This window comes from Oryctolagus cuniculus, chromosome 11, assembly GCF_964237555.1.
Source record: "Oryctolagus cuniculus chromosome 11, mOryCun1.1, whole genome shotgun sequence".
Classification (NCBI taxonomy): Eukaryota; Metazoa; Chordata; class Mammalia; order Lagomorpha; family Leporidae; genus Oryctolagus; species Oryctolagus cuniculus.
The window spans coordinates 117479321-117500195 of NC_091442.1; the positions used below are offsets into that span (position 1 = coordinate 117479321).

The following is a 20875-nucleotide window of genomic DNA, read 5'->3' on the forward strand; positions in this document are numbered from 1 at the left end:
ATGGGGATGGCAGGAATCTAAGCACTTGGGCCATCTCCCACTGCTTTCCCAGGTACATCAGTAAGGAGCTGGACTGAAAGTGGATGGGACCAGCACAGTGGGTTAAAGCCCTGGTCTGCAGAGCCAGCATCCCATATGAGCACTGGTTCAAGTCCCAGCTACTCTACTTCCAACCCAGCTCTCTGCTATGGCCTGGGAAAGCCATGGAAGATGGCTGAAGTGCTTGGGCCCCTGTGCCCATGTGGGAGACCTGGAAGAATTCTGCTCCTGGCTCCTGGCACAGCTCCAGCCGTTGCAGCCATCTGGGGAGTGAACCAGCAGATGGAAGACTTCTCTTTCTGCTTCTGCCTTTAAACTAAATAAATCTTAAAAAAAAAAAAAAAAAGAGAGAGAGAGAGGGCAGGCGCCGTGGCTCACTTGGCTAATCCTCCGCCTGCGGCGCCAGAATCCCATATGGGCACCGGATTCTAGTCCCGGCTGCTCCTCTTCCAGGCCAGCTCTCTGCTGTGGCCCGGGAGTGCAGTGGAGGATGGCCCAAGTCCTTGGGCCCTGCACCTGCATGGGAGACCAGGATAAGCACCTGGCTCCTGGCTTCGGATCGGCGTAGCTCCGGCCGTAGCGGCCATTTGGGGGGTGAACCAACAGAAGGAAGACCTTTCTGTCTGTCTCTCCCTCTCACTGTCTGTAACTCTACCTGTCAAATAAATAAATAATCTTAAAAAAAAAAAAAAAAAAAAGAGAAAGTGGAGCAGCTGAGACTCGGACTGGCACCCATATGGGATGCTGGTGTTGCAGATGGCGGCTGAACCTGTTACACCACAACACCGGCCCCAACACCAGCCCCAGGAGACAAATTTTAAAGAAGTTAAAGGCTGAAGGTGACTGAATACCAGAAAAGAAACACCAACTTTATTGATGTAACAGCAACAGGAAGGGTTTCCAACTTCTAAGAAAACATGAAGCCCGCACCACCTGCAGGCACTGCCAGACGCAGCACCCAGCACGGCCGTGCGCGCCGCGCCTGCCGAGGGCCACGTGGACACCCGCCTTTAGAGCTGCTGCGGGCCCAGGCTTTTCACCATGGGGCGCTTGTGGTCAGCGCTCAGACAGGAGGCTGAAATGGTCCAGGCCCGTGTAGCTCTCGGTGCAGACAGAACACATCCGCGTGGGGAACAGGGCCCTTCTTGAATTCATGATCACCTCTTCCCTCCTAAGCCAGCCAGGAGGCTGTGAAGAACCCTTTCCGTCCACCCCACCCCGGGCGAGGGAGAGGGAGAGCGGCAAGGTGGTGGACGCTCCGGGCTGGGCTCCCTTCTGCTGGGTCGTAGGTGTCTTTTCTGGCAGCCGTGGCAGCTTGGTGGGGGAAGGAAGGAGACACCCACCAATCACCTCTTCTTAAAGCCGTATTTTTTGCGTTCATAGAAGAGATCTGTCTTAGAGCTCCCCAAATTGACAATCTTGGGGCAACCATCTCTCTGCAAAACAGAACGAAGAAGCGGTTAAGTTTCCGAGATTTCAGGGGCAGGTGTTTTGGCACAGCCAGTTAAGTGGCACCTGAGATGTCCGCGTCCCACATCCCTGCCACTCTGCTTTGGATCCAGCTTCCTGCTATGCTCAGATAAATGGCTCCTGTCACCTATGTGGGATATATGGATGGAGTTCTGGCTCCTTGCTTCAGCCTGGTCCTGCACTGGCTGTCAGGGACACTGTGGGGAGTTAACTGTCAGATGGAAGATCTTTTTCTGTCCCTTTGCCTTTCAAATAAATAAATTAATTAAAAACAAAAAAGAGGCACACACTTAAGGAAGAACAAAAGCTAAGCACCTCCTCGATCATCCAGAGGGCAATAAATGGCTTTGCATCTATCTCCTTCAGACGGGAGGTTCAGATCAACCAGTGCTGGCAGTGGCGTTGTGGCACAGCAGGTCGAGCTGCTGCCTACAACACTGGCATCCCACAGGAACCGTGTCTGGGAAAGCAGCAGACAGCCTAAGTACTTGGGCCCTAGTACCCAAGTGGGAGACCCGGATGGAGTTTCTGGCTCCTGGATAGAAGATCTCTCTTTCTCCCTTTTTGTAACTCTGCCTTTCAAATAAATAAATAAACCTTAGGAAAAACAAGCAAAACAGATCAACAGCACTATCTTTTAAGACTTTATTTAAGATTTATTTATTTATTTGAAAGTCATAGTTACAGAGAGGAGAGGCAGAGAGAGAGAGAGAGAGAGAGAGAGAGAGACAGAGAGAGAGGTCTTTCATCCACTAGTTCACTCCCTAGTTGGCTGCAATGGTCGGAGCTGTACTGATCCGAACCCAGGAGCCAGGAGCTTCTTCTGGGTATCCCACGTGGGGCAGGGGCCCAAGGACTTGGATCATTTTCTACTGCTTTCCCAGGCCATAGCAGAGAGCTGGATCGGAAGTGGAGCAGCCGGGACTCGAACCAGTGCCCATATGGGATGCCAGCACTGCAGTCAGCAACTTTACCCACCACACCACAGCACCGGCCCCAAGACTCATCATCTATCCGCTGGTTCGCACCCCAGTGGCCACAATGGCTGCGGCTGTGCCAGGAGCTTCCTGTGGGTCTTGCTGCCTTCCCAGGAGCATCAGCAGGCAGCTGGATTGGAAGTGGGGCAGCCGGCCTCGCGGGAGGCAGGTCTATCCACTGTGCCAGAATGCTGGCCCCAGCGACCTCATTTTTAATTTAGCCGATTTTTTCTTCTGGGGATTGGCATCAACGCTCCACAAAAACCTCTGAAGAATGCACAGAGCCCACAGTAGCACGGAGGGGTATTTCAGAACACCTGCGGCACATGCCACACTAGTCCTATCGAGCCTGGTGTACCGAGGGAGCCAGCCCTTCAGTGGGCTGTAGGTAAACTCAAATAAGCTCTGTAATGTGTCACCAACGTCCTTGTGCAAACGAGGAACCTGCTGTCTCCCCTGACCTGGGCAGGTGACATGACCGTGCTCTTCGTCCCAGAGGTGCTGTGAGACCGCGCAGCCTGAGCTGTGTGCTGATCTGCGCGGCTGTGGACTCAGCCTCCTCGCGTGCCGCACGAGAACTGCATCAGGTCGTCTGCAAAGTCGAGATTCCTGGGAGGCACCAAGTGATGGACCCATTTCCCATTCTTACTGAGCTTAAGCTAAGGTAGCGGGCTCTGGTGCTGAACACTTGTTTTTTCGGTTATTTATTTATATATTTATTTTAAAGTCAGAGTTACACAGAGTCTTCCACCTGCTGGTTCATTCCCCAAGTGGCTGTAATGGTGAGAGCTGCGCTGATCTGAAGCCAGGAGCCAGGAGCTTCTTCCCGGTCTCCCACAGGGGTGCAGGGCCCAAGGACTTGGCCAGTCTTCTGCTGCCTCTCCAGGCCATGGCAGAGAGCTGGGTCGGAAGTGAAGCAGCTGGGACTTGAGCCAGTACTGATAAGCGATACCGGCACTGCAGGCACTGGCCCCTTGTTTTAATTTGGGAGGAAGAGACAGAGAATACTCCCATCTACTAGTTCATGCCCCAAACGACTGCAAAAGCCAGGGCTGACCCAAAGCCAGGAATTCAGGTCTCCCACGTGGGTAGCAGGGACTCCACTAGTTGAGCCATCACCACCGTCTAGCACTCAGCCTGCAGCGCTCCTACATGACACATTTGGAATCTTGGATGTTCCACTCCCAGTCCAGCTCCCTGCTAATCCAGCTGGGTAAGCAGTGAAGATGGCCCAAGTCCCTGGGTCCTGGCCACTTGGGGAGTAAACCAGTGGAGGGGAGGGCAGTGAGCAAGTCTGCGGATGCCTCCCCAGGGGCAGCTGTCATATCCCCTGCTCGGCTTCATTTCGTGTGGTAACCAAAAGGCCATTCCAACCACAGAAACAGAAACAGAAATAAAACCAGTGGATGGAAGATCTGTCTCTCCCTCCCTGTTTCAAACAACCAACCAACCAATAAATGAATCTTCAGAAAAAAACAGAGGAGCCAGAGTGTCTGCCCAGATGTCAACCTTGATAAATCGTGGACTTGGTCGTGAACAGACATGGGTGAATGCCGCCAACGCTGGAGATGCTGCCGTCACGGCTGCGGGGCAGCGGGGCCGTTACGACGTCCTGCGGACACCCGCTCAGGGCCGGTCAGCAGCCAGTCGCTGAGGGCCAGAGCCTCCGCAGAAGAGCTGAGAAGACTAAAGGAGACTGTGACCGAGCGGGGGTGGCCTGTGTCCCCAAGTCTTTACTTATGGCTCAGGAAGTTGAAAAGAATGGCAAGTCTGTGAGTTAACTTTGAAAATTTTCAAGTGATCTTTTGCACTGGAGTGCCCTGCTTTCCACGTAACAGGAGTACACACAGGTGCAGCAGCAAGCAGGGAAGGCCCCAGGAGATGGTCAGGGCTCACTGCTCTGAGCGAGACCAGGCATCTTCCACCGGGACGACGCTGCCCACAAAGGGGCCAGAACATCTTGGAGGTTACGGTGATTGGCCATCTGAAGCTCACCCCGCCCCTCTGTGCCAGAGAGACAATTTAATCAGTTTAAAGTAAAATTCAGACGGGGCTGGCACTGTGGGTTGACGCCCTGGCCTGAAGGTCCAGCATCCCAAATGGGTGCCGGTTCTAGTCCCAGCTGCTCCTCTTCTGATCTGGCTCTCTGCTGTGGCCTGGGAAAGCAGTAGAAGATGGTCCAAATACTTGGGCCCCTGCACCCACGTGGGAGACCCGGAAGAAGCTTCTGGTTCCTGGCTTTGGACTGGCGCAGTTCCCGCCATTGCGGCCAACTGGGGAGTGAACCATCGGATGGAAGATCTCTCTCTCTCTGCCTCTCCCCTCTGTGTAACTCTGACTTTCAAATAAATAAATAAATCTTAAAAAAAAAATAAGTAAAATTCAGGGGCAGACATTCAGATTAAAATGCTGGTTACGAGACTTGCATCCCTGGGTTCCATGCCCGGCTCCAGCTTTTTGCTAATGCAGACCCTGAGAGGTAGCAGTAAGGGCTGAAGTGACTGGGCCCTGGACAGCCATGGAAGAGACCTGGATTGAGTTCCTGGTTCCTGGCCTTGATCTTGGCTGAGGACTGGTCCCTGCAGGCATTTGGGGAGTGAACAGCAGATGGGAGCTCTCTGTCTCTCTCCAAGAAAAAAGAAGTTTCTGAAAAGTTTAAGTGGGCAATAATGAAAAATGGTTGAGACATACGGAGTCAAACAGACCTAGGTTCTGATCCCAGATCGCAGCTTCCTGGGCCTGTGACCCTGGAGCAAGTTCTCGAACCTCGCTAAGCCTCAGCTTTCTCACGGGCACTACACGCCGCACGAGTTCCGTCCCGTTACTGCTCCTTTCCTCATTTTCTGGTTGGAAGGAGTGAGGGAAATGAGAAGCTCAAGGAGTGCAGGAATCACGGGTCAGGGGACCGACGTGGCGCTGCCCCGCAAGGCACTGCCAGCGAGAACCTGGCAGCAACACGCACAGCCGCTGTGCTCGACGCCTGCTTATTCCAGTGGCTTTGAAAAACTATAAATGAGAGCACCCAGCTTAGCTTACTGGCCTGATCACCTTATAAATTATGCAGGCTGCAAGAGAACAATAAAGGGGCCGCTCTGCTTGCAGGAAGGTTTCTGCACAGGCACTGATCTCCACGAGGATCGGGAAGGCTGAGAGGCTGCATCGTGTCACTGGACTGCTCGTGTTCCCCGGAAACGGTGCGAAGTCAACGTGAGCCAGGCCCATCTCAGCCTCAGGACACTGCCAGGTAATGCAAAGTAAGGAGTGACGCCGGGATCCTGGGGGCAGTGAGGCCCGGGCAGCCAGGGGATCAGGTCGCCTGTCACGTGCAGAGCGGCCAGACAGCACTGAACCTCTATTACGCATTCTCTAGTTGCAATCCCATGCCAGACAAGAACTCCAGTTATACCCTTGCAAAAGCTCAAGAAAATGTCCTTAAATGCACTCTAGCTAGTGTAAGAACTGTCTGTACTCTTCTCATTGTTCACCTTACCATGATTTCACTGCTTATAGACTGTAATTACCAAACACCAGGTACCAGACACCCCGGAAGGGGACTCCTATGGATAATTTATAGGGCCAGCACCAACCCATGTATACTGCGGTCACACTACCTCTCAGGCACGGTAGCAAGAACCAGGGAATCGGGGTTGGTGCTGTGGCGTAGCAGGTAAAGCCACTACTGCAGTGCCGGCATCCCATATGGGCACCGGTTCGAGACCTGGCTGCTCCACTTCCAATCCAGCTCTCTGCTGTGGCCTGGGAAAGCAGTGGAAAATAGCCCAAGTGCTTGGGCCCCTGCTCCCACATGGGAGATCTGGAAGAAGCTCCTGGCATCAGATCAGCCCAGCTCCAGCTGTTGCGGCCAGTTGAGGAATGAGCCAGTGGACGGAAGACCTCTCTCTGTCTGCTTCTCCTTCTGTTTGTGTAACTCTGACTTTCAAATGAAAATAAATAGATCTTAAAACAAAACAAAACAAACAAACAAAAAAAAAAACAAAAAACAAAAAAACAAAAACAGGCCGGCGCCGTGGCTCACTAGGCTAATCCTCCGGCTTGCGGCACCGGCACACCGGGTTCTAGTCCCGGTCGGGGCACCGGATTCTGTCCCGGTTGCCCCTCTTCCAGGCCAGCTCTCTGCTGTGGCCCGGGAGTGCAGTGGAGGATGGCCCAAGTGCTTGGGCCCTGCACCCCATGGGAGACCAGGATGAGCACCTGGCTCCTGCCATCGGATCAGAGCGGTGCGCTGGCTGCAGCGCGCCGGCCGCGGCGGCCATTGGAGGGTGAACCAACGGCAAAAGGAAGACCTTTCTCTCTGTCTCTCTGTCTCTCTCACTGTCCACTCTGCCTGTCACACACACACACACACACACACACACACACAAAACCAGTGAAAAAGAGAAACAAATACACAAATCAAATCAAGATCCGTTCTCTAAAGCAGTATAATCCAGCTGGCAGACTACAACCTCATTTTTAGAAAGAGGAACATGATTTGAAAGTCAAAGGTAAATGCAAATCAAGGTCGAGGGCAGGAAAATGTGCAAATCACCAACTGAAACAGAGTCTGACACTCTACTTACAGCCCTTCTCATCTCCATAAGCAACACATGATCTGATGGTGCAAGGAAGGATCTTGGGGGCTGGTGCTGTGGTGTAGCAGGTAAAGCTGCCACCCGCAGTGCTGGCGTCCTGGACCACTTCCAATCCAGCGTCCCTGCTAATGGCCTGGGAAAGCAGCGGGAGATGGCCCAGGTGCTTGTGCCCCTGCCACCCCCATGGGAGACCAGGATGAAACTCCTGGCTCTGGCCTGGCTCAGCCCTGTCCATTTTGGCCATCTGGGGAGTGAACCACTGGGTGGAAGATCTCTCTAACTCTGACTTTCAAATAAGTGAATAATGATTTTTGTTTGTTTATTTAAAAGTGGAGCAGTCAGGACTGCAAATGGTGTTCTGATATGGAATGTGGGCATCCAAGCAGCAGCTCAATCTGCCGCACAATCCCCACTGCCTTCGTCTTGAGAAGAAGCAGATTCGTGGGTCTGTATCAGTAAGAGCCCTGTTGCCAGTACTATTCTAAATATAAAGGACAGAACTTGCCCTTGGCGCCGATCCACAAGGCCTTTCCCTGGCATCTGGCTCAGTGAGTCAAATACCTCACTACTGCCACTACATAATGTCAAGGGACAAATGTCTGAGGCAGATGTGCAATCAATTCTGCAATATGAAACCAACACAGCATCCACTCATACACACACACCCATGTATATAATTATTTAAAGTCCGAGTTAGAGAGAGACAGAAATATTTCATCTGCTTGTTCACTTCCCAAATGGCCGGAGCTGGGCTGGTCCGAAGCCAGGAGCCGGGAGCTGCTTCCAGGTCTCCCATGTGGGTGCAGGGGCCCAAGCACCTGGGCCATCCTCCACTGCTTTTCCAGGCACATTAGCAGGGAGCTGGATTGGAAGTGGAGCAGCCAAATCGAACCAGCACCCATACGGGATGCAGCTCCGCAGGTGGCAGCTTTACTGGCTATACCACAGCACTGGCCCCAGCATTCATTCCTTAGCGACTTAAAGCTGAAATCAACTTGAACCATCCCATGGGCACAGTGCATTAAGGCTTACAACACTGCTATCCCATACCGGAGCGCAGGTTCATATCCTGGCTGCTCCACTTCTTTTTTTTTTTTTTTTTTTTGGACAGGCAGAGTGGACAGTGAGAGAGACAGAGAGAAAGGTCTTCCTTTGCCGTTGGTTCACCCTCCAATGGCTGCCGCGGCCGGCGCACCGCACTGATCCGATGGCAGGAGCCAGGAGCCAGGTGCTTTTCCTGGTCTCCCATGGGGTGCAGGGCCCAAGCACTTGGGCCATCCTCCACTGCACTCCCTGGCCACAGCAGAGAGCTGGCCTGGAAGAGGGGCAACCTGGACAGAATCCGGCGCCCCGACGGGGACTAGAACCCGGTGTGCCGGCGCCGCTAGGCGGAGGATTAGCCTAGTGAGCCGCGGCGCCGGCTAGCTGGCTGCTCCACTTCTGACCCAGCTCCCTGTTAGTGCGCCTGGGAAAGCAGCAACAGCCCCAGTACCTGGGTGCCTGTCACCGATGTGGGAGGCCCAGAGGGAGTTTCAAGTCCCTGGCTTCTGCCTGGCCCAGCACCAGCTGTTGCATGCATCTGGGGAGTGAACCAGCAGATGGAAGATCACTCTCCCTGTCATTCTGCCTTAAAAAAAAAAAAGTCGTATTCCTTAAGCAACAAAAAGCCAACTTGAACTGCCTCCATGTCAATGCTGCTATCACATCAGCCAACAGCCATGCTCGATCCAAGGAAAACACCGAGCAGCTAATGCACACCACGCGCTGTGCTAGGACTTAGCAAGTGCAGGAGGCTGCGTCTGCGTGAGTAATCAGACACCAAAGCCAGGAGGGACGGCGCTCCCAAACTGCTGGTGTCCACAAGGACTTGCTCCTGTTGCACTTCTGTCTTTGGTCCAGAATAGCTGCCCTTTCGCGGACCACACCCAGCCTGGCTCAGGGAACGTGAAGCCATTACAACCTGGGCGGCCAGCTGAACACAGGACCCTCCACCGGCCAGAGGAGACCGCTGTGGGCAGCCAAGCCTTGGGAGGCTCAGAGCACAGCCCAGACACTCACGTCCTTCTCCTGGATGGTGCACTCCTTGCAGTAGTAGGCGTCGGAGACCCCGGGGCCGCCGCAGATCACGCAGCGCCCCTGGTAGGAGCCGTAGTTGCATTCGTCACAGATGCGCACCAGGGTGCAGGGACGCACGTAGGAGTCACAGATCACACACTTGCCGTCACCTGCAAGCAGAGACCCGAGTCACGCTCCCTGCTGCGTACCTCGGCCTCCGTCTACGCCGGCATCCACTTCCATCTCCTCCACAGGTAATAATAATAATACTAACAGCAATAAAAAGCGGTCAACGAACACCTGTCAGGGCCCGAGAGCCGCACCAGGGAGGCCAGGAGCTGAGTGTGTGCAAGGGGCGGGTCCCCACGGCTCTGGGACCCTCCCCTCCAGAGCCCACAGATTTCCCCCAAGCATGCGGGAAGGCGGAGGGGCCCCGGCAGCAGCCTGGCGTTCGGCGTTCGCGCGCCCCCAGGCACATCTCCCCGAAGCCCCCCGGCGGCCACGGGAACCCTGGGTGGTGGGGGGCGGAAGGCGTGTTCCACTCACATTTCTCACACAGTCTTCCGATGGCTGCAAGAGAAACGCAAACAGCGTTAGAGCGAAGGCTTTGATCAAGAGGAGCTCCTGGGGCTGGGCGTCGGGGCGGGGGCGAGGACAGCAGAGCCCCGCGGGATGGCCCTTGTCTCACTACGGACTTGGATCTGAAGCGAAGCGCCCGGCGCCCGGCCCCGGCCCCGGCCCCTGGCCGCCTGATCCGACTCCCAGCACGTGCGCCCCCGGCGGGCCACAGCACAGGCCACGCACTGGCACGCTCCTACGATACCCGCGACCGCCGAGGCGGGAAACGGGGCTGCCCTGAGGCAGTATCCTAAGGATGGAGTGGAAGTCCCCGGGCCCCCCGCTCGAACAACCCCCCTATCCAGGCAGCCGAGGGCAAGGCGCTGTCTCACCTACACCGGCCTGCTTGCGGCAGAAGATCAAGTCCGGATGATGTTTGGCCATAGCCCCGACCCTAGCTTGCCACCGGAAGCTCCGGGAACTTCCGTCCGCCCTTTACCCCGCTCTTGTTCCTGCCTCCAGGTCGCCGTGATTGGTCGTCGAGGCTTCCATCAGCAAGTACAAGCTGCACCGAGTCTCGCTCGCTCTCGCGAGAGTTTCTGGAGCTGCGGGAGGCCAGGTCCTGGTAGGTTCATGTAAGTCTTAAAGTAAAAAAAAAAAAGCCTCCCAGACTTGGATGGCAGAGATAACCTAAATCTGCTCTTGGATATAACATCTTTGTTCGCGGTGTTTAATTATGCAAGTTTTTTATTTCGGTTTTTAGTTTACCGTATCCGTACGTACTTTCAGGCATATCTTCCTTTCACGTGTCCGTTTCTCATCCCTGAGCTCCTCCCACTGCGCTGGCAGCACTTTGGCGCCCCCTAGGGAAGCCCCGCCTCCACCATGACGTGTCGCTCTTCAGGCCACGCCCCTGGCCGTAGGCTATAAATGAGCCCGGTGGCACGTCACTTTCACGCGACCTCATCTTTGTCAGTGCACAAAATGGCGCCTTACAGCCTACTGGTGACCCGGCTGCAGGTGAGAGAGCTCAGGGCCCTGTGGGTTCACAGGGGCGGGGTGCCTCCTGCTATGCCCGCGGCAGTGGGCGAGGCAAGGCGAGGCGGGCGCGTCTTCGGGCTGACTTCGCGTGCCCGTCCGGGTTGCGGGCGTAAGTCGGTGCCCGCTCCCCCAGTGCCCTAGGTCAAGGCGTCCCCGGGCCGTCAGTCCCTCCCTGCCCGCTAGGCAGCGTGGGCCCAGTGAGTGGCGGCCGGTGCAGAGTAGAGACACCTTTCCCCCCTTTCCGAGGACGGCAGCCCTCGCTCCCGTGGGGTGACTTCCCGTTTCTCAAGGTGAGGGCAAGGTGACTTGGGGGGCGCCGTGGTTGTTGAGCGCTCTAGGCCCAGCGCCCGCCGCCCTCGCTCCCCGCTCCGCAGCGGGGGCCTGCGAGCCGAGTGCGTCCGCGGTTGCCGGGCTTCGAGGCTGGAGAGGAAGCGCTAGTCCCTTAATCCATTTCTGGGGACCCTCCCGATCGTGCAGCCGCGAATTCGAGGGGCTTTTCCGGCTGCCGGAGGTAGCGCGTAGTCAGCTTCTCAGCAGACTGCAGGGCTGCTGTATGCTGGTCGCTTCGTATACTCACCCGGTGAGACCGAAGTGGGTTGATCGGCTCGCCTGATGGCTGGGGGAAGCCGCCCCTCTGCTGCTGGTCAGCCTGCTCTCACCGAGCTGCGGTGCGCTTATTTGCACTTGCCAGACTACAGAATGGCGCGTCTGAGCTCAGAATTAGTTGCTTTTCAAGTCCTAGATAGACAGCTAAGGGGACCGAGCAGTCTGACCTTGAGGGCTCTGTTGGGAGCCGTCCGGAAGGCTGTGTCTGCCAGATGGCCTCTCACTCCTAACTTGACGTATTCAAAAGTTCAATGTCAAAATGTGTGTTTCGTTAATAAAAGTTAAGAAAGCAAGTGTCTGTAGACATTTTCTGTTAAACTTTTAGCCATCAGCTTTGTGAGTCTTTGGATCAAACAGCACAACTTGGTAGAATCAATAAAGAAGTTGAATGCGTACCCTCACATTGTGTTACTTTTCATCGCACCGCTGGAGTTCTAAACCATATGGCTTCAGGAAAATCATTTATTCCAGAATACTTTTGGTCTCAAATTCTGAGCAGAGGCGAGAGGTCTGAACTGAATTGTCTCTCCAGGTTATTGATGTAGAAACAGTTTGATCTAATGGAGTCAAGATTTTTTTTTTAAGATTTATTTACTCGTGATTTTTTTTAAAAAAGATGTATATTATTTATTCAAAAAAGCAACAGAACGAGACAGGAGAGCGAGCTTCCACCCATTGGTTCACTTCCCAACTAGGTCTGGGCCAGGCTGAAGCCAGAAGCCAAGAGCCAGGAACCCCATCCTGGTCTCCCAAATGGGTGGCAGGGCCCAGGTCCTGGGCTGTCTTCTGCCTTCCAGCGTTCAGTAGGAGGGGATGGGTGGGAGGCAGGGCACCTGGGATTCAAACCGGCTCTCAAATGTGGGATGTTGGCACTGCAGTGCCGGCCCTCAGGCAGTTACTTGATAGGATACCTGGTTTGTTAAGCTTGGAAGAAAGGAATAATATTGCATTTTTGAACTGAAAAGTGATCTGGACTGTAATTTGTGTTCGCCCTGACCCTGTGACCTTGAGCAGATTATTTCCTGAATCCCAGTTATCACATGGGGCTTATCACCGTTAAACAAATGTTTACCGAGTACGTGGACTGTTGCAGAGTGATGAGCAAGTAGAATGTATTTGTGGCCATCATGTGTTCCAATCTTTTTTTTTTTTAATCTTTATTTATTTGAAGGCAGAGTTACAAAGAGAGAGAGAGAGGTAGAGACAAAGAAATCCTCCAGCTGCTGGTTCACTCCCCAAATGGCTGCAATGGCCAGGACTGGGCCAGGCTGAAGCCAGGAGCCAAGAACTCCAACTGGGTCTCCCACATGGGTGGCAGGGACCCACGTGCTCAGGCCGTCATTTCTGCCTCCCAGGCCTGTGAGCAGGAAACTGGATCAGAATCGGAGGAGCCAGGACTCAAACCAGACCGTGATGTGGAATGTGGGAGTCTCAAGCGGCAGCTTGGCCCGCTGACACTGTGCCACAGTGCCCGCCCCTTCCGCTGTGTTTTGATATATTCTCCAGAGAGCCTTGTGTCCCAGCGGCTGGACAAGGGTGAAGGTAGAAGATGGGATATTGGCTGTTACTACTACCAAGGCCAATGGCTGACATGGACCTTACTGTGTGCCAGTGCCCTCACTAGACCCTGAAGATGCGGCACATCTGTCAGCTCTGTTTTAAAGATGAAGAGAGATCAGAGAGGAAGCGTGGTGTCAGCTTTGAGCGTGGCCTCTGGCAGCTGGTTGCCAGGATTGAATTCCTGCTCAGTAACTGGGACTTTCGGCAGGACACTCAGCCTCTCAGCCGCTTCCCCCCGTAAGGTTCCTGCACAGCAGTGTGTCAGTCGTGTTAGATTCCAGGGGCAGTGCCCACACAGTATCCTGTGTATTGTTCAGATTGCCTCCACCTTCTCGCTGCTTGTTGGCAGATCTGATTCTGATTCTGCCTGTTTCTGATTCCCAAGCCTGAGGGCTTTGGCATGAAGTCAGTGACCCAGACACTGCTGATGCTCTGTGACTGGAGAACAGTGCCAAGTTGAAGTTTACTATTGTTTGTTTGATATCACCTGCTACCAAGTAGTAAGATTAGAAACAAAGTGGAGGCGATGGGAGGTGAGGTTTTGTTTTTTTGAAAAGTCCTGGTTTGTGGCTGGCTCTGTGGCGCAGTAGGTTAATCCTCTGCCTGTGGCGCCAGCATCCCGCGTGTGTGCCGGTTCTAGTCCCGGCTGCTCCTCTTCAGATCAAGCTTTCTTCTGTGGCCTGGATTGACACAGCTCCAGCCATTGTGGCCATCTGGGGAGTGAACCAACGGAAGGAAGACCTTTCTCCTTGTTTCTCCCTCTTACTGTCTGTAACTCTGTCTCTCAAATAAATAAAAAATTTAAAATTTATGGTTTACTTTCTGATTTTTTTAAAGATTTTTTTATGTGAAGGTCAGAGTTACACAGAGAAGGAGAGGCAGAGAGAGAGAGAGGGAGGGAGGGAGAGAGGTCTTCTATCTGCTGGTTCACTCCCCAGTTGGCCCCAGTGGCCGGAGCTGTGACAATCTGAAGCCAGGAGCCAGGAGCTTCCTCTGGGTCTCCCATGTGGTTGCAGGGGCCCAAGGACTTGGGCCTTTTTCTGCTGCTTTCCCAGGCCACAGCAGAGCTGGACTGGAAGTGGAGCAGTCAGGACTCAAACCGGCGCTCGTATGGGATGCCGGCACTGCAGACAGGGGCTTTACCTGCTACGCCACGGTGCTGGCCCCTCTTTCTGGTTTTTAATCTTTATTTTTGTGCATATGACTGTAGATTTTGGTTTTGCCTTGAGGTGCAGGGGTGCTGAGTCCATGTGACCTTGGGGAAGTCAGGTAACTTCTTGCATGTGAATCTGGGATGACAAATTGACTGAAGGAGTCTGACATCTTTTGCAGAAGTTCTCTCTCAAGCATCACTTAAAAACATGTGTTTTGGGACTGGCGTTTTGATACTGGGAGTTAAGCTGCTGCCTGTGGGCACTGGTTTGAGTCCTGGTTGCTCCACTTCTGATCCAGCTCCCTGCTAATGCTCTTGGGAAAAGCAGAGGAAGATGGCCCAAATGCTTGGGCCCCTGCTCCCACGTCAGAGACTTGGATGAAGCTCCTGATTCCTGGCTTCGTCCTGGCGCAGCCCTGGCCATTGCAGCCATTTGGGTTGTGAACTAGTGGTTGGAAGATCTATCTGTGTCTGTCTCTTCCTCCTTCCCTCTCTGTCTGTAACTCTGCCTTTCAAAGGAATCTTTATTTTTGAAAACTTACATATTCTAATAGATTATTTTAATTTTTAAGATTTATTTGAGGGCCAGCATTGTGGTATAGTGGGTAAAGCTGCTGCCTGTGACACCAGCATCCCATATGGGCACTGGTTCAAGTCCCAGCTGCTCCACTTCTGATCCAGCTCCCTGCTAAGGCACTTGGGAAAGCAGTGGAGGATGGTCTAAGTGCTTGTCCCCTGCTCCCATGTGGGAGACCCAGAGGACTCTACTGGCTTCAGACTGGCCCAACCCCAGCCCCTGGGGAGTGAACCAGTGGATGGAAGATCTCTCCCTTTCTCTCCCTCTACCTGTGCCTTTCAGATAAATGAATAAATTTTTTTTAAAGATTTATTTGAAAGAATTAGAGAGGGAGATGACAGAGAGTGAAAGATCTTCCATCTGCTAGTTCACTCCCCAAATGCCTACAACACTGGGGCTAGACCAGGCAAAAACCAGGAATGTGGAACCCGATCTGGGTTTCTCATGGGTATCAGGGACCCAACTACTTGAGCCATCATCTGCTGCCTCCCGTTGTGCACATTAGCAGAAGCTAGAATCAAAAGTGGAGCAGGACCCTGACCCTGGCCCTTTGAGAAGGATGCGAGTGGCCCCAACAAGTGGACAAATGAGAAAATTGCTGCCGTGGGGTACTGCAAGGACCATGGGCTAGGGTGGAGGTGTGGAGGTGTGGTGCAGCTGTAGCTGAAGGGGTGACATCTGAACTGAGACTCATAAAGCAGCCATTTGGCGTTTGGGGAGACGAGGCCTCCAGTAGGAGCAGCAAGTGCAGAGCAGTGGATAGCCGTGAGGATAAGCGTGGGTGGGGTGTCACAGGAGAGGAGGGTCTAAGCGAGAGGCGGGAGCAGGAATTTGAGTGTTGCTCCGAGCGTAGGGAAAACCCCCGGAAGGGCAGGCGTGTGCGGAGTGCTTAAGATGCCCACATCCTGGGCCGGCGCCGCGGCTCACTAGGCTAATCCTCCGCCTTACGGCCCCGGCACACTGGGTTCTAGTCCCGGTCGGGGCACCGGATTCTGTCCTGGTTGCCCCTCTTCCAGGCCAGCTCTCTGCTATGGCCCGGGAGTGCAGTGGAGGATGGCCCAAGTGCTTGGGCCCTGCACCCCATGGCAGACCAGGAGAAGCACCTGGCTCCTGCCATTGAAGGGTGAACCAACGGCAAAGGAAGACCTTTCTCTCTGTCTCTCTCTCTCACTGTCCACTCTGCCTGTCCAAAAAAAAAAAAGCCCACATCCTGTGTGACGTGGGTTCCAGTCGCAGCTCTGCTCCGATTCCAGCTTTTTGCTAATGCACAGCTTGAGAGATGGTAGGTGGTGGCTCAAGAACTGCCACGCCCATGGAGTCCTGGGCTCCTGGATTGGCCAGGCCCAGTCGCAGCTGTGTGGGCTTTTGAGAGGGAACCAGCAGGTGGAAGATCTCTGTCTGCCTCCCTCTCTGCTTTTCAAGTAAAAATTAAAAAAAAAAAGAAAAGAAAAAGAAAAAAGGCACATGGAACATCAGAGCCTTCAGGGGGACTTCCTCTGCTGCCTACTCAACCCATGATTTACTGCTGACTGACGGGGGGTTCTCTCCAGGCCCGAAGCCGCGTGGCCCTGGATCACACGTCAGCAAAATGGAGTAACAGCTGCCCTCCCACTGGGAGGCTTGAAACTCCTGGACATGCCGTAAAGATTTGTGAATCGTTTCCCTTTTTTTAAGATTTGTTTATTTGAAAGGCAGAGTGACAGATACACACACATCGTATCTTCCATCAGCTTGTGCACTTCCCAAATGGCGTCAGCAGTGGGGGCTGGGCCAGGCTGAAGCCAGGTTCTAGGAACTCCATCCAGGTCTCCCAAGTGTGTGGCAGAGACCCAAGTGCACTGGGCCGCCGTGCACTTCCCAGGTGCGTTGGCAGGGGACTGCTCAGAAGCAGAGTGGCCAGCATTCGAACTGGTGCTCTGCTTTAGGAGGCTGGCATCACGCGGTGCCGCAGTGCTGACCCTTGTGAATAGTTTGTATATTTTGGAAATACAGCTTTTCTGAACCGCGAGTCAGGACTGGCTTTTCCCTGCGACTGTCCCTCGGAGCTGCAGAGCGCTTTACTCTGGAAGTCCTGAAAGGCACAGAGAGTGGGTTCCCTGGCTTCATTCTGCAAGTGTGGCCCAAAGCCAGGGGCGCCAGTTTGGAGCCAGGTCTGGAATTTGGCCTTTCTGTGTGTCCTTGGGCACAGCCTGTTTCCTCCCTGTAAGATGCACACAGTACCTTCTGTCCCTTTGCCTCACGGGACAATTGTGGGGTTGTGTATAAAGTGGTTGGGGTGAGCTGGTGCAGGATATAGGCACTTGGAGCACGTTGGTCTCTGCCTGCAGCCTCCATTGGCTCTGCTCATGTGCTTAAAACAGACCGGTTCTCGGGAAGTTGCTTGTCTACCCGGATAGCGGTGGTTCTGGAAGACCTTATCACACTGCTCTGACAGTCGGGGGAAGAGGGAAAAATGAATCTGACAGTTCTTGGTGGTTTTTTTTTTTTTTTTTTTACACTTTTTTGTTTTAAAAGCAGAGAGAGAGATTTTCCATTCATTGGTTCACCCCTCAAATGTCTAACAGCCAGGGCTAGACCAGGCCAAAGCCAGGAACCCAGAATGCCATCTGAGTCTGCCACATGGGTGGCAGCGACCCAAGCACCTGAGCCACTATCTGTTGCCTCCCAGGGTTCACGGAAAGCAGGAAGCTGGACCAAAAGTGGAGGAGCTGAGGTTTGAACCTGACACTCAGATAGGGGATGTGGATGTCCCAGGTGCCGGAGGCCTGCCCCTTTTCTGGGTTCTGAGCTGAAGGGCAGGACTGACTGGGGAAGTGCGCCCCAGAACCACATTTGCTGCACTTATGCCCAGACATTAAGGCCCCGGCCCTCGGTGAGTTGAGGCCTAGGAGGCTGTTTCTGCTTTCTCCTTGCAGAGGCTGAGAGTGTTTCTGACTGGGAGCTTTACTCCATGGGCGCTTGTGAGCGGTCCCAACGAGGCAGCAGGAGTCCTTTAACATCTCTCACATACACACTTCTTCAGGGCCTTGTCCCTGGGCATCTGTGTGTCATCTACACGCGTCGCTGTGTCCTGCCTGTCCACTGAGGGAGCTGCAGAACTGTGTGGACAGGGACCTGCCTGTGAGGACACCTCTGTGCTAGGAGGAGCAGTCGCTTAAGGAACGGTGGGACCTTGGGCCAAAGCAAGGAGCAGGGGCGGGGGGGGGGGGGGCTGAATGCAAGCTCACCCGCCTGTCCTGGCCCCTGAATGTAGTCTGCCACTGCCACGGTGGTGGTTAGAGACCAGACCCAGTCTCGAGGGACGGGCAAGCCACATTAGCTGCCGTATGCAGAGTGTGCAGGCCCGTTCGTTGCACCACTCACAGAACTGGGTCTTGTTTTAAAATATTGCCTCATGTGTCCTTCACAGCAACCCTAAGAAGCAGGTCGTATTAGCCTGTTTTCATAGTGATGCAACGCAGGCCCAGAGGGGTTAAATAAACAGTGCGTCAGAGGTCTCCGCCGGCAGGCAGCGAGCTGAGCTTTGGATGCACGTTTGTTTGCAGAACCCAGGCTTTCTGCTGCTCAGCCAGGCTGGTTCCCAGAGTAGAAAGCGGATCTCTGCAGCAGGGCACAGTGCGGTTGGCTCCTGGCCACTCGGGTGTAGGAGACGTCTCTGGAACTGCGATCACCTCTTGCCCCACACACCAGCAAGGCTGGCAAAGGAGAGGGCGGCGGTGTGGGTCTCACAGAGGCAGCTGTGTCCGTCACTGAGCTCTGGGCGCTCTTACGGCCACCTGTGAGCTTGCACAGGATGCCCTTCGCAAGTGTGTTGGCGTGGATCTGCCTAGTGGGGGCCAGCGCAGGCCTGGGGGTTTGTGTGCAGCTCACAGTAAACCTGGAGTCTGTGCTGCTGACGCCAGCAGCCAGAGAAGTAGGCAGACGAGTGAGTGTACCAGCCTGTTCCCTGCTGCCTTTGGAGCCTGACAGAGGCTGTGACTTGGAGAGACAGGCACCTTGCTCCCTTCCCAAGCCTCTGAAGAGGACGGCATCACTTCTGTTCTGCCAGTCGCATAGCAACCAAGCCAGCTGGCTGCCTGCTGGCAGGGGAGAAGCTTCTGGCTGTGGGTTCTTGGGAGAAATGCCAGCCTGGCCTACCGGGGCTGGGAGACGATTGTTAGAAGCCTCGCAGTGGCGGTGTGGGAAGATGCCTCCTTAGGTAGGGGGAGGGGGAGGGTGTTGCTTGACGTGCACACCTGTGTTGCCCATTTGAGGCTCATTTGAGGCTCCTGTGCCGGGGTCTGGCAGCTAGCCGCTAAGAGCTGTGAGCCTGAAGCCTTCTGGAGCTGTGGTCTGAAGAAGCAGGGGACTGACCCCCCCCCCCCCCCCCCCCCCCGCCAACAACCCTGAAGTTCTCCTTTCTTCTGGTGGAGTGTGGCGTCCTTACCCCGGAGGTGGGCTGCGTAGGTGGAGTGTGGCGTCCTCACCCCGGAGGTGGGCTGCGTAGGTGGAGTGTGGCGTCCTCACCCCGAGGTGGGCTGCGTAGGTGGAGTGTGGCGTCCTCACCCCGAGGTGGGCTGCGTAGGTGGAGTGTGGCGTCCTCACCCCGGAGGTGGGCTGCGTAGGTGGAGTGTGGCGTCCTCACCCCGGAGGTGGGCTGCGTAGGTGGAGTGTGGCGTCCTCACCCCGGAGGTGGGCTGCGTAGGTGGAGGACTGTGGTGAGCATTCAGGTGCCCGGTGAGTGGCTCCATGAGGCCTTTGCAGGTCCAAGATGTGCGGGCCTGATGCTTGGGGCCCGCTCTGGGCCAGTGGTGGTTGGCGGCAGGGAAGGGAGAAGTCGAGGGCGTGGTGGGAAAGCAGCAGCCTGTAGCCCTTCCCCCAGGGCAGAGGCAGGCGGGCATTGTGCTCCCAGGAGGACTGACTGGGTGCCTGCCCAGGACCCAGCAGTCAGGCTCTGCTTCTCAAGACATTTTTTTCCTTATAGATGTGATACATTCTATAAGCTCCGCCTCTCCATCCCAATTTCCAGAGGCAGCCACTGCAGGAATTCTGTTTGTCCGTCCGGACCTGCCCCCGCATTTACAAGCCGCGTGTTACTTCTCAGTCTGCGCAGAGCAGAATCCCGGCTGAGGTTCCCCCGCCAGGGGCGCTGAGGTGCTTCCCGAGCTGCCCCCGGCTTTGGGGCGGATGCCATCTCTGTGACGTGTTCTTGTCTGGGGGTGTTTCCACAGTGCACGCTCGTGGAGACCGGGCCTCCCCCAGCAGCCAAGCCGTCGTGAGCTCCTCGGCTTGCTCCGAGGGCCCGTGCCCACCAGCACGTGGCTTCCTAACCGGCAGTGCAGCTGTGCTTGGCAGGCTGAACAGAACCCTGCCCACAGACTTGGCCGTCCCTTTGGGTTGGATGTTCTCAGGACACAAGTGTCCCAAGGGAAGTCTCCATCCTTTGGGAAGAGAAGGCAGCGTGTCTGACTTGAACCACGTTGGGGCTGAGTCCTGAGTGGGTGAGGGTGTGTGACGTGCCACGGGGCGGACTCACATCCCAGTGCCTTGGCTCTGAACTGGCCCTGATGACTCATTATGGCCTCTGCCAGAGGCACATATGATCAGAGTTTGAAAGCACAATGAAGCTCTACCTTCATCCGTTTCATCACCAAGTGTTCCTTGAACTGTATGTCAGACGTTGCCTTGGGCACTGAGTTCTAGTGGTGATCAGAATAGACGAGGTTTTTGTCCTCATGAAACTTACGTTTTAATGGACTTGACTTTCTCTTCTGAGGCTGTCTTATCAAACAATGGACAAAATGACATGTAGCATTCCTTCTTGGCACAGTTATTGGAAGATGGCATAAGACCAGGCATGGTTTCCTGCCCTCTCCCCTCCTTCCTTCCCTTTTTTCCTTCCTTCCTATTTATTTATTTATTTTTAAGATTATTTATTTGCGGGACCAACACTGTTGCTTAGCAAGTTAAAGCTGCGGCCTGCAGTGCCGGCATTCCATATGGGCCCCGATTCGAGTCTCATCTGTTCTACTTCCAATCCAGCTCCCTGCTAATGCGCCTGGGAAAGCACTGGAAGGTGACCTAAGTCCTGCACCTGTGTGGGAGACCTGGAAGAAGCTCCTGGCCTAGCCCTAGTCATTGTCACCATTTGGGGAGTGAACCAGCAGATGGAAGATCTCTTTTTCTCTCTGTGTAACTCTGTCTCTCAAATAAATAAATAAATCTTTTTTTAAAAAAATTGTTTGAAATGCAAGTGACAGAGAGAGAG

The 20875-nt window shown here is 54.5% G+C and overlaps 2 protein-coding genes across 3 annotated transcripts in view; one reads left to right on the forward strand and one right to left on the reverse strand.

Annotated features, from left to right (window-relative positions):
• Nucleotides 1–887: 887 nt before the first annotated feature.
• Nucleotides 888–10327, reverse strand: PHF5A (PHD finger protein 5A). The gene is made up of 4 exons (XM_002721390.5): nt 10084–10327; nt 9680–9703; nt 9137–9303; nt 888–1475 (listed from the first exon to the last, which is right to left on the reverse strand). The coding sequence occupies exons 1-4, from the start codon at nt 10133–10135 to the stop codon at nt 1386–1388; spliced, it is 333 nt and encodes a 110-aa protein (XP_002721436.1). The 5' UTR covers nt 10136–10327; the 3' UTR covers nt 888–1385.
• A 230-nt stretch (nt 10328–10557) lies between these two features.
• ACO2 (aconitase 2) overlaps nt 10558–20875 on the forward strand; it is a 41647-nt gene continuing 31329 nt past the window's right edge. The window contains exon 1 of one of the 2 annotated variants that reach the window (XM_002721389.5): nt 10558–10711. In XM_002721389.5, the coding sequence (XP_002721435.3) occupies nt 10622–10711 (90 nt within the window). In that variant the 5' untranslated portion in view covers nt 10558–10621. The other variant, XM_070052976.1, reaches the window with a different exon arrangement.

Excerpts from the sequence above, each read along its gene's own strand:
- PHF5A (XM_002721390.5), bottom strand. The coding sequence starts at position 10,135 with ATGGCCAAACATCATCCGGACTTGATCTTCTGCCGCAAGCAGGCCGGT. Across the intron at positions 9,304-9,679 it reads CGGAAGACTGTGTGAGAAAT|GTGACGGCAAGTGTGTGATC; the intron begins GTGAGTGGAACA and ends CTCTGCTTGCAG. Across the intron at positions 1,476-9,136 it reads GCACCATCCAGGAGAAGGAC|AGAGATGGTTGCCCCAAGAT; the intron begins GTGAGTGTCTGG and ends TCTGTTTTGCAG.